Source organism: Aythya ferina (assembly GCF_964211825.1).
Source record: "Aythya ferina genome assembly, chromosome: 1".
Lineage (NCBI taxonomy): Eukaryota > Metazoa > Chordata > Aves > Anseriformes > Anatidae > Aythya > Aythya ferina.
Genome location: NC_140296.1, coordinates 160,388,028 through 160,401,035, shown reverse-complemented (window position 1 = coordinate 160,401,035; position 13,008 = coordinate 160,388,028). Strand labels below are relative to the sequence as shown.

The window sequence follows — 13,008 nt, the reverse complement described above, 5'->3', positions numbered from 1 at the left end:
CATGAGCTGTAACTGGGACTCAGTTCCCAGTTGAACTTCAGACTGACAAGGGGTCCCAGGGCAGGAAGACAGATTGGGGCACTTTCTCCTCCTCCCAGGAACTGACCTATAGTCAGGGTGCCTGAGATCTCAAAATCTGTGTCAGAACTGGATGAACTTGTCCCTTGGTGCTAAAAGGACTCTGCTTGGGAAAGAAGAAGGGCCAGAGCTGCTGCACCTAACTCACATTTGGATGTGTCACAAGTTCCCTGGCTCTGAGAGTTGCAGGGATGCAACATCGTGGGGATATTTAGGCTATGAAGTCTTCCCTCTGTCTTCCACATGATTAAGATTCTACCAGAACTTGTGGGTGGAATAATTGTCTCCTCTTTCTGAATGGCAAAATTACCATGAACAGCACAAAAACAAGGCAGGAAGCTAGGAAATATTCACACTCCCATGCCTGAAGTACGTAAGCTGGCAGGAGGTAGCTGTGGCTGCAACACTCCAAAAAATGAGGCACATGTCCACGTCAGCGTGTGCAGGCAGGCAGGCTCTTATCATACTTCATGCCCTTACACTTATTATACTGTGTGTGCATAAGCCAGATGCTTTTTTGTGATTTTTGATGGAGGCACAGGTGAAAGCTGACCGCGCACCTGCACTGACCTTCGCGAGTGCACGGCTCTCACAAGCTGGGTGTCAGTCTGTCCTCACCCCACCTGGAAGGCAAAGAGCACACTCCTGCCTCGCAGCTTTGGGCAGGCTCTCTGCTCTCTCCGCAGTTCACTAGGCTTCCCTTTCCTCTCACAGCAAACAAGAACTAGTTGTCATTCCTTCTGGGGGGTTTCTTTGGTTTCCTCCTCTACCCATCACCTCCTACTCCATATCAAACTCCTTACTCCCTTCTTTCCCTGAGGACAGCACCCATGAACCACTTTTATGTCACTTTACACAAGCACTTTCTTGATTTCCCCCTACCACTCTCAAAAGAAGCTCGTTTCAGTTCTCCATAAAACTATTTTCTAAAGATCCTTCCAGTATTTCCTCAGAATACCTCTTACCTGTACCACTGCAAAACGCATAGCTGGCACACTAGCGCCGTCATACTGCTTGCATCACTGCAACCTTGTTTTTCCCTGAGCTAACTCAAGGGAAGTCCTTCGCAAAAGTAAAATAATAATTTCTGCTACCTCTTTATATCCTGAAGTTTTGCAAGCAGACCAAGCAAGAGACCCTCTTCCTGAGACAATTCTTTCACGCTGCCACCCACACTTGGGCATTAATAATTGGAGTTAGTGACCCGGCTATGGGCTCTGACCTGTTGTGACAGGGAGGGAGGGGAAGGCCACGGGCACCTCAGAAGCCTGAGCACCTGAGAAGCTCCGTGCCTTCTGCTGCACTGAGCATAAACAAGAAGCCTTATTATTTATGTACTATATATCATGCTGCCAGCCCATCTAAATAAGAGGGTAGCCATTAACCGAAGTTAAAATGATTTATTCTGTCTTTAGAAGACAGATTGAATAGCAGTCATTGAATAAAGCCTAGGGCCACAGCCTGTTCAGAGAGGATGCAAAAATATTGAATTGTTGTGCTTGTCACAGCGATATATGACTGTGTAATTAAAGATGCAGCATAACTCATGCAAACATTGAAGTTACACAGAGAACTATGACTTTGGTATTTCTTAACTTTCCTAATAAAAAAAAAAAAAAAAAAAAAAAAAAAGGAACAAAAAACAAAAACCACACACCTTGTGGGGAAAACTCATTAGCTTCTCTCTTGTGATGTTACCTTGAAATATTCATGGGGACCTTTACCTGTCCTGAAACCTCCAGAGACTTCAAAAGGTATCTATCATTTGGTTATCAAAATAACAGAGTACCTGGGCAACTTTACCCATAAGAAAGGCACTAATACGACTTAGAAAGGTATTTTGGTTTCGCACACCAAGAAAAAGAGCTCTGCACGAGCATATATGTGAAGGGTTTCCTTGCCTGGAAGCATTACAAGAGGATTCTGCCTGTCCCCAGCGTGTTATGACGGACATGCTGCTCAAGCTGTAGGTAGAGATGGTGCAGGAAGCCTTCCTTTCCTTAGTGTTATTTGCCATCTGTGCCATCGCTTTGTTAAGGCAACCAAGGAAATACATTAAATAAAAAGGGGGGAGGGGAACTTGGGTAACAAATGAAGAGGGAAACGGATACCTAGAGTGACCAAAAACGCAGCAGCAAATTACAAGTGAGACATGCCACGCTATACCTTTCCTGGAGTGCTTTGTGTGTGAATTTAACATTAAACCAGCCATCAGCCTCAACAGCACATCATGCTTGCTTTCAAAGCCAAGCTGAGGAACTTGTCCTAATTGTGTTATTTTTCTCCAGCACTGGAATTAATTTGCTTTTAACTCAAGATGAATCAGATGATGAATTTTAACAAGGCAGCGTTCCCCCCGAGCAAAATGGCAGTGCTTATAAACCTCCATTTATCCACCGATCAGTTTTTATTTCTCCACAGTGATTTCAAAGAAAAACCATGGAGCTTAGTGTCAGCTGCATGCAGCAGCAGAGGGCAGCCCAAGAAAGACAGGCCCATCCCGTGGGCCACCAGCACCACTAAAAAATCACTGCTTTCCCCTCAAACTCACGTGCTGCCAGGTCATCTGGGTTATAGGTAGGGAAGTCTTGGTAGATACAAGGCCACAACCCAAACGTGGTGCTGTCCAACAGTTCTGCCACTTTCCTTTCCTGCAGCCACTCCTGACTGCAGTGCAATGCTCATCCCATTTGCCCCAGCACATCGGGCTGCCAACACATCCATCACTGCCAGCAGCATGGGAGGTGACAAGGATCTCAGAAGGCTCCTTAAGATAACCTCAGAGTCCAGACTGCTCATGGGTTGTCCCACAAATCAGTGAACAGCCCAGCGGAGAGGAGTGCAGAAGTCCAAGACAGGCTCTTTCACTTCACCATCCCTTCCCCTTTTGTTTTGCAGAAAGGAAAGAAAAATGTCAGAGGCTTTCTTCCCCTCCTCAACTTCCTCCCCTTCTGTGCTCTGCAGCATAAACTGAATCAAATGCAGAGGATTTGATTCAACAAGACTGAATCCACTGCTGAGCACTCCCTGACAGCCTAACAGGATTCATAACTTGCTGGTTTATGCCACTATCTCTCACACTTTGAAACCTGCAGCAGGCTCCCTGTCCTTCTGTACCCTCGTAATAATCCACCTTTCCGCACTGCCTGTGAACCAGTGGGACACAACATGCCAAACCCATGCAGAAAGAGGAGTTGCTCCTTCCTCTTAAATAGCACCAGGCACATTTTTGGGTTGGGGTTCAAGCCCAGACCACAATACATGGGAAAGGAAGAGCTTCTCCTCCTTTCCACCCAGGAGCCCCGGCATCCACTGGGCTGCAAAACTCCTTGAAAAATGGCCAAAATCCTTGTGCCACACCTAGGTAAAATCAGCAGATGGAGGAGAGCGCAGATGTAAGAACAGTGAGCAGTCACCACACCCAGGTGAAGAGACTGTACAGCCACTCCTCCGGCAGGTGCTGCACGCGTGGAGACAAAGGAGGTGACAAAGGTGTGTGTCTGTGATGCAGGTGGTGGTGGGCAAGCAGCTGAAATCAGTACAAGGCTAAAAAAAAAAAAAATAGGTTAGGGACAAAAGAAGAAAGCGAGGCTCAAGTAAAGAGCCATCACATTCCTTTGATTTGAAGAGATCAGAGAGAGCTCAGAGGACAAGCGCTACACTCTATTGTCCCTTATTTTCAAGCAATGTCTGATCAGTCACTAACTGTGTATTTGGGCTTTGTCTGGGTGTGCTGTTCATTCACCAGCAGGCTCTCTGTCCCCACTGATCCCAATCAAGTTTATAATCAGAGGGGTTGGAGTCATATAAAGAAGTGGATTTCCCCATGCTGAGCAGAAGCTTTTTAGCACTTTGTGAAGAGGAATTCATCATCCCAACTGCCTGGAACAGCCACTGCAGTGTCCTCTCTGAATCCCTTTGTGCCTTCTCAGTTAGGCCACCTTTGAAAGATGTTAAGTGAAAAAAGCTGACTTACAGCAGACAAAATACTAAAAACATTTTATTGCAAAACTTAAGAGCTCTAAATCTGCAATGAAAATTCTTACAGTTTCATACAGTGTTTTTCCAAATTCCACTGCAAGGAACAAAAATGTTGCTCAGAAAATTGTGCAAAGTTAATTTGCAATCGACATGGTTTTTGGTTGCTGTATTGGACTTGCTGCACAGCACTTAGTCCCACTGCACACTTTGAGAATTAGTGCACTAAAATAATACATGACAACAATACTTTGAGCTCAGTTCTGAGCCTGAAACTGAAAAAGGTGAATATGCAGATATTTTAGCAGCTCAGAAGTTGTGTTCTGCAATTTTTTCCTTCTAGTTTCTTGTCATCTCTGAGAGATTTCCTTCAATCATCTTTCTGTTGTTGCAATCTAATGTAAATTCTGCTTACTTCCTACTCTCATATTTGTATTCTTTATTATACTGTTGCCACTTTAGTTCATGCTAGACTAAACGTCAAAGTGAAAGATGGTTTCATGAGAGTGATCCTGTGAACTCCCACAGTACTCCATAAATTTGATTTTCAGAGGTGCCAGCCACCAGTACCCCCTCCTGACTCCTCCTAGATTATGGGCATGGGCATGTTCTCTGGAAATCTGAAGCAAACTGATTGATCTAAATACTTTCAGATTATTATGTTCAAGATATTTCAGATTTCGGCTTTAAAAAGAGGTTGAAAACAGAGCTCTAACAGGCAACGCTGCGCTAAGTGTATGCCTGTGCTACCTATCTGTAACCAACTTCTGAGAGGAGAAAATGACCACAGCTCGCCAGTTACAAGGTTGCTGCCTAAATTGTGCTTGCTCCTTGGGTCAAATTACTTCTATCAAACCTCAACAGATGTATCCATGGCCACTTTTGTCAACATGAAGGAGGGGCAAAATTCAATAGGTTTTGCAAGGGGAGATAAATCAGACAAAGAAACCCAGCCTAAAGCACACACTCCATTATTTTGTCTTGAGATATCCTGAAGATAAATTCACAAGTGGGAGTAAATTTAACATTCTACTGCAAATATAATCTTCACCCAAAGTGAGCTCAGCATGAAACTGCTACCTTGACAAATACACCCAAAAATACCCTGCTGACCCCCATCGTCTGACCAGTTGCTTGTCTTTCTGCTTGCTACTCTTATTCTGCTCTTTCGTCCAGTTAAACGTCAGATCAGTGCTCACTCGCATATGCTGCTGCTAATTAAGTGATAGCAGCATATAAACTAGGCTACTGTTGAAGCTAACACATGTTTTGTCCTAAAATGATACGGTGGAAAACTTCCCAACCCTAGAAACACTCAGCATAACAAATGAAGAGTTACAGTGAGATTCTTGTGAGGTAATGCTGCACTGTCGGAATAATTCTAGAAGTGTTTCAATGTTGTATTTCCAGCTAAAAAAATATTAAGATCCAATACAACTGTAAAAAAGGTCTACTGGAAAGCTCAGGAAAGCTTAGGAAAGATTACCTAAAACATGGGGCAACAGGATCTATGTTCCAAAAGATGTGTCCCATGAAAACTTTGAAAACTCATCCCACCCTCTATACTGCTGGGTTGTTTGTGTCCTCTCCCTGCTCTAACATAGGTGGTACCCCATGCTAAAGCTGCCATTGCCTGCTTTCTGCCACCTCCTTGCATTTCTGCCACAGCATTACTGCTTTCTGCCACCTCCCTGCATTCCTGAAGATCCTGTGCAGGCTGTAATAATCAAACAGTTCTCCGTTATTAACAGTTATTTTATTGTTGTCAAAAGCTACAGAAAATGTTGGGTAGCCAAACACAGAAACACATGAAAGCGTCAGTAAGTGTCAACCTAGGTGAAAACCTTCCCCCCACCCCAGGAAATGGATGTGCAGTGTTTTCCTGTGCATCGTTCGGCTGCCCTCTTACCTCCACCGTGATTGCCTTCGGCAGTATTGTCTGTTGTAAAAACTACTTAGGGGAACTTTTAAAAGTGTCCACATAGAGGTGAAATATTAAATGGTAGTGTTTCTATTTTCTTAGTCTGCATGAGAATAACAAAATTTACCTTGTCATAATAGTATCTGAGCGCTCGGCTCAGCTTGTCATAATTCATATTAGTTTTGTTTTTTCTGAGTCCCCACAGCTTAGCCACTTCTTCTGCCTTGAGTAGCTTGAATTCGCCATCATTAGACGTCCAGCAAATCAGGTGCTCATGTTTCTGGTCTAGCAGCAACTGCAAAAGGAACTGCCACAGCGTGATTGCACTCTCCATACCTACAAGGGACAAAGGAGAGCAATGGTGTGAAAAACATCTGGGAGGTGGGAGTGGGAACAACACTCATTTCAGTAATAAGCTCTGTGTCAGAGTCATCCTACATAGCTTGGCAAACAAAACCACATCATTCACAACCGTGCCCATCCATGAGACCTGCAAGTCCTGCACTCCCGTTTCAGTAGGTTTTTTTCCACTGCTATTTTCTGATGCAACACATAAAATACAGCAAGTATTTAGGAAAGCACTGCCCACTTAGTTCACATGGTGCAACAGAAGAATAAACGTAAGAATGGCTATATTCTAGCTCAGCACAGGCATGTACATAACTTAACTTGAGAGTGCTACCACTGAAGACAATTTATTATTGTAATAAAGATAGAGCTATAATTGGCCTTTTGAACCACAGAACTACAAAATGATACTCCCTCACACACACACTTTCAACAACACTGCCGGCCTTAGCATGTTAGCATTGTATCAGATATTTTTTTCTTGGCCTCTTTTGATATTTTATTCTGGCATAGCAAGGGAGGGGGTTCTCCCCCTCTAACTCTACTCTCGTGAGACCCCACCTGGAGCCCTGTGTTCAGCTCTGGGCCCCCAGCACAAGGACATGGAGCTGTGAGAGCGAGTCGAGAGGAGGGCCACGAGGCTGATCAGAGGGCTGGAGCACCTCTCCTGTGGGGACAGGCTGAGGGAGTTGGGGTTGTTGAGAAGGCTCCGGGGAGACCTGACAGAGGCCTGCCAGTGCCTACAGGGGGCCTGCAGGAGAGCTGGGGAGGTGTCAGGTAGTGTTGTGATAGGACAAGGCTTCAAACTAAAAGAGGGTAGCATTTTCATTTGCTAAGGAATAAATTCTTCACTGTGAGGGTGGTGAGGCCCTGGCACAGGCTGCCCAGAGAAGCTGTGGATGCCCCATCCCTGGAGGTGCTCAAGGCTGGATGGGGCCTTGGGCAGCCTGGGCTGGTGGGAGGTGTCCCTGGGGTTGGAACTGGGTGGTCTTTAAGGTCCTTTCCAACCCAAACCACTCTGAGATTTCATGTTATATCTAACAAATGCAGATTTAAAGATGCCAGCACTACTGGATTAATTCACTGTGGCGTGAATGAGGTTAATTATTACTTGACTTACCTTTGAATATGTAACAATGTATGTTTTTGTCTTTATTTACACAAACTCTTCATTTTTAACTTCCCTGCTCATTTTGTTTCCTAATACACTCTTACACGTCAGGCTTCCTGCTTCACCTTTCCTTTGGTGTGTTGACCACCAGAGGGCAGACGACTTCTAACTATGCCCTGTAGGCAGCAGTACAGCAGGAGGCCGAGGTACTCTGCCTCTTCAGTACGTCCCCAGAGAGCAGAAATCACTTGTCTCACTAATTCACCAGATGCTGCTCTGTGCTTGCCTTCACCACACAGTAGTTGAAGAAGAAAAATTGCGTAAGATTCACTCATGTAAAAGCCAGGTAAAGATACAAGAGAATATTGTAGTTTTACACAAAAATACAGAGTTTGGAGCATTGCTTTAGTCAACGTAATTTCCAAGCACACACGCCAAACAAGGTTTTGCAGAATTAACTATGGTTTTACTATCCCTGCAAAAGCTTTGCTTCTCTAATTAACTGAGAATCGGTTAACTGAGGACAGAAACCTACACCCTTGACACCCAGCTGTGTAACACAACTACGCAACACCTTCAAGAGATGGCAAATCCTCACAGGACCAGAATGCATTGAAACAGAACTGCCTATAGGGATGCTTTGGCACTTTCAAAGGTCTTGCATTTGCTCCACTGCATTTTTTTTCACTCTATATCCAGCATAGAGCAAGAAAAAAATATACAGCTACAATTCAAAATAGCTGAATGCTATATACTTGCTTTACTGTCTTAGAAATTCCTTTAAATTACACCATCAGTGCAAGTGTTAACATCCTTAGTGGATTAATCATCTGCAATGTCATTGCTATTACAGTATCCCTATTCATTGGCATCACATATACATACCTTTTCATTAATATTTAAAGTTTTGCAACTTACACTACTATACATAGTAGGTATATGCAGCCATATTGCTCTGAAGTAATCACAGTTTCTATACACTATGTATTATACAGAGGTACCTGCATAATTTCAGCTCACATCACACAGTTCTCTTGAACAAGAAAGCACACAACTTTTTTTTTTTTTTTTCTTCCCCCCTCTGGAAAATTAGAAGTAACTTGTAAATATCTTTCTTCAAAATTTTGTAAAAACACATACAAAACCAGTCTATGTAATGTCAGCTGAGGAAATTAACAGCTGAAATTAACAGATGGAAGAGAGTTATCCAATCACTAATACAAACTCTACCCCTATGACATTACCCAAAACAGTGTAATACCTTAGAGATGCAATTCTCTCCTTCCAGACCTTAAATTACATCTTCCTTCAGATGATGAGCAACCACGTCCCCTCAGAGAGTTAGGTGGAACTGAGCTCACAGCACAGTGTACTGTGTTGCAGGCTCCTCTATCCCCATCCACCTCTGGCTAAGAACACTCCCCACTTAACCTACGGCTAACGCTGCACTACACTTCCCATCATGAACCTGTTTTCCCATGGTTATCATCTTACCAAATGTAAACAGTTTGGGATTCCACTTCCTTTACTAACTGTGGGCCTCACGGCAGCCCAGCCGTAGCGTAACGCTGTGGAACAGCACAGGCCTGCGTGAGGAGAACACCCTACAGGGGTGGGCACCCACCCAGTGCTGCCCTCGGGTTACATTACAAAAGGTTATTGCCACCACTTACAGCCATACAAGCTTGGAGCAACCGTACACATGTGGCTCCTACACAAGGCAGATCAAGCAAACTCCATTTTCAGCTGATCAATAATTGTATGTTCCCTGTCCTTGTCTCCTCAAGCACCCAACGTGAGGCCACTGAGTCTGATGTGCTGAGCGCTGAATATTCACAGCTGGAAGCACCTTTAATGGAAACCCTTTGCAGAGCATATATGGCAATGTAAGTTCTTTAAGTATTATGAAAAAAGGAGGCTTCAGGCATTTCAAATGGAGTATTATATATTTGGTAAATTGGTGTTAATGTTTGTGCCTCATTTTCATTCTCTAAAATGTGATTTGCAGGGGAATACTAAAAATCCAAGCCTGCAGTGATAGCATTGTTTTTTAAATGGTCCAAAATACTTTATTTCCAATCAGGTCAACTGAAGTATTAACCCGCCTTTGTTTATGGACACCATTTTGGCATTCCACAAATTATTAACTATCCTCTTGGGTGGACAGCGTGGCCCCACACTGTACTTGCACCTGATTTGACTGGTGGAGCAAAAGAATCACCCGACAGATGTATCCCAGGCCATGTAATTTAACCAAAATACATTACTACACTAAAAAAATAATTTTAAATTATGACTGAGAGGAGTTGAAATCTTCAGAATACTCTGTATTTCATTTATGTATTTTCTAATTCTTTTGAACTTTTACTGACTCAAAAGGAATCCAATGTTTCTCCTTAATTTGACAGAAATGGGTGCTAGGATGTGATCACTTCCTACTGGGAATATATTTCACATTTCATTCAACTATCTATTAATATTAAATTGTAATAATAAATATTTCTGTTACTTCTGTGCTCTGTACAGGATTTGAATTCTGGGCAGCAAATAACACATGTAACCACATACCGAATTACGGGGATTAAAGGAAAAATAGTTTAAAAAAATCCCTTATTCAGACAGTGACATTCATCTATGGTACAGAATGAGACAAGCAACCTGTGGAAGAAAAATATTCTGTGCTATGGAAAGTCTAATCGGAATTCATATAGATGGAAGAATCAGAATTTATTTTTTCATGCTCCAACTTGAACATGTGGTTACCATTTTTTGAATATTTATACAATGCATTTGACACTCAGATATTTTCTAAGCCACAAAATAAAGTTTGCTAGGTTGACCTCACCTAAATAGTCTGGTATTTTTACTTTGTGATCAGTTCCACTAGAACTGATGCAAAAAAAAAAAATCAGTGGCAGAGCTGATTACACCATAAAAATTATACTTGGAAGTGCAGTATCACATGGCAAAAGGATGTTTCAGAAACGAGTTTCCTGAAAGTCTATTTCTTGGGCAAGAGTGACAGCCAACCATACTAATATCCATCTGTGTGCAATGTGCATTCTTCAAATGCATCCCTCTGTAAAAAGCCCACCAACTGTGTGGCAGTGTGATCTAATGTGATCTCCACACATCAAATTTTACACTCAGGACTGATGCGGGAAGGAGGCAACCGTGAATACTTGTGCTGGTAATATCACCCCTGATCGTTTCAACCAAACTAAGGGCCTAACTGAAATGCCTGGACTTGGAGCAGCAGCAAAGTCAGCACTGAAAGCTCTCCCTGAAGGCCACATCCATCCACGTGGGTGAGCATCCCACCTAAGATCTGATTTTCCTGTAAACAGGGGGGAAAATACCAAAGACTGGCTCTCCACTTGGTGTCTGGAGACTGACTTCTACCAGCACGAGCAAATGTTATGAAAACGTTGTGAAAGTTACACTAGAGATGGTTAAGACATGAGTATGTGTGCTGATGAGCACTTTTTTGACCGAGACAATGCATATAAAATTCTATAGGACAAAATGTCAGTAAAGCGGCATTAAGGCTACCAAAAATAAGTCATTAACCTACCAGGAAAAGTAAAAGAAACAACCAAGCCATCTTAAATCCAGGCAGCAGCAAACCACGAGGCTCAGAAACAAAGCTAGCTAAATAAAAAGCTCAGTATCAGAAAGATTTATGACATGAACTGTGAGATATGTAGGATACTCTTTGAAGCATTAAGTTTTGTAGGATGCTTGCAAAGGAAAAGATAGGGAAAAAAAAAAAAAAAAAAAAAAAAAAAGGAAGGAAGCTGGATAGCAGCTCCGTAGCATTCAGAACGCCTTCACAGGTCTTTAGCTTCCAGATGACTATGTTAAAGCTGCATGCTCATCCTTCATTCTCCCAGATATGCCAGGGAGATTTCCTGAATCCTTTCTCCACACTCTATGTTAGCTCCTCCATCAGCCTTTCTGAAATAGAGACACACTGCTGAAGTCTACAACCAGAGATCCCGCCAGGCATTAGGGTCAAAACCAGTCCCCTGTCACTTCAGAGGGTCTGCAGAGGGACATCTGGGGCTCTGAGCCACACAGCAGGTCAGGGGACGTGGGGATGAGGAGGAAGAGATGAGTGGAACAGACTGCCTGGGGAGCCCAGGGACTGGGGGGAAAGAAATGGGGACCGATTAAATCAGGAAGACATAAAAGTGTCAGCCAGCATTATGCACTGTAAGTAGTCACACAGAGCCGGTGATCAGACAGGTATGTGAAAAGGATTAAGACGCAGAGTCAGGGCAGGGAAATTAATTTCACTCAGTGTATGAAAAAACGGCTGACTCCTTCTGCAGCCAAAGCAGCTGTAAAGGATCCAGCTCCTTTTCTTACACCCCACCACAGCAGGCACACACCTCCATTTACACTGCTCCTACAGGGAAGCGTGTGCTTTTGCAAGCACGCAGCATTTCTCTGCAACAGATGCCTTATTTTTCCTTTTCGACTAGTCTGGGAAATGCGTGTCTATTTTTTTGTGCATCCATTTACTGCTTTTGAATCCTAATTCTGGCGAGCAGCACGTTTTTTGGAGCAGCATGACGTGGGGCATTGTTAGGTTCTCATTCACGTTCACATTCGGCTTCCTTTATTTCTGCAGGTTGCAGCCAGGAAACTGGAAAATGGGCCACAGGAAACCTGGCCTCCTACATCTGTCCCAGTTTGTAATAGCAGCTCTGGTTTTATTTTTCTAAGTGTCTCAGGTTCATTTTAACCCTTGAGAGGACTACTGCAACAACATGTGAAAGAACGCGTCTGCTTTGCCTTTTGTTTTTAAACACCATTTCTCAATATTAGAAATGGAGAGGTTGGTAAATGACACTCACATTTAAAATATAATAATACTTACGTGCAGTTATGTGAGTTTAGAAAAAAAAAAAAAAACACACACACAAAAAAAAAAACACTTCTATTGGAAATGACCAAAATAATTCAATTCCACAAGGCCAAAGATCAAAGACAAAATAATATTTTTTGAGAAAAATATAGAATAAGGCAGACTCTAGCTGTTTCAGCCATATTTATTTTTGACATAGTTCGGAGACGAATGTTTGCATGGAAAGTTAACAGCTTACAAGTGCTCTACGCTGATTTTACTCTTTTGCATTTTAGTTTCTAAAAAAAAAAAAGAAATTTATTTGTTTTGCGTTTCATAACAGAAGCAAAAGAGAGCTGATCAAGAAAAGGTATTTTTGTAGAATAACCACAAAAATCAGTCCCACCTAACATTTTCCACTGAAACTTAGCCTGCATAACGAGTATATCACAAGAGATTAAAGAGAACTGCCAAATCTGTCCAAGCGTTTGCTAAAAAACGTTTGAAAGACCAAGGCAAAAGTCTGAGTCAGGCCTCACACTTTGTTTCTCAACAGAGATGCTTCAAGGGTGATAAATAGGATGTGGTTGGTGAAAAGTCAGTGATTCTGCCAGAAAGGAGGAAAAACAAATATCAATGTGTTTATGTAGCAAGTTTTCAACTACTCATCATCAAAGAAGATCTTGCCGCTAATTTAATTGGCCTGGAAAAAATAAGCTC

The 13,008-nt window shown here is 42.7% G+C and overlaps 1 protein-coding gene across 2 annotated transcripts in view; it reads right to left on the bottom strand.

Annotated features, from left to right (window-relative positions):
- ELK3 (ETS transcription factor ELK3) overlaps positions 1 to 13,008 on the bottom strand; it is a 34,658-nt gene that overhangs the window by 11,914 nt on the left and 9,736 nt on the right. For both annotated transcript variants that reach the window (XM_084496534.1, XM_084496535.1), the window contains exon 2: positions 6,105 to 6,313. In XM_084496534.1, coding sequence (XP_084352660.1) covers positions 6,105 to 6,311 — 207 coding nt within the window. In that variant the 5' untranslated portion in view covers positions 6,312 to 6,313. The remainder of the gene's footprint in view (positions 1 to 6,104; positions 6,314 to 13,008) is intronic.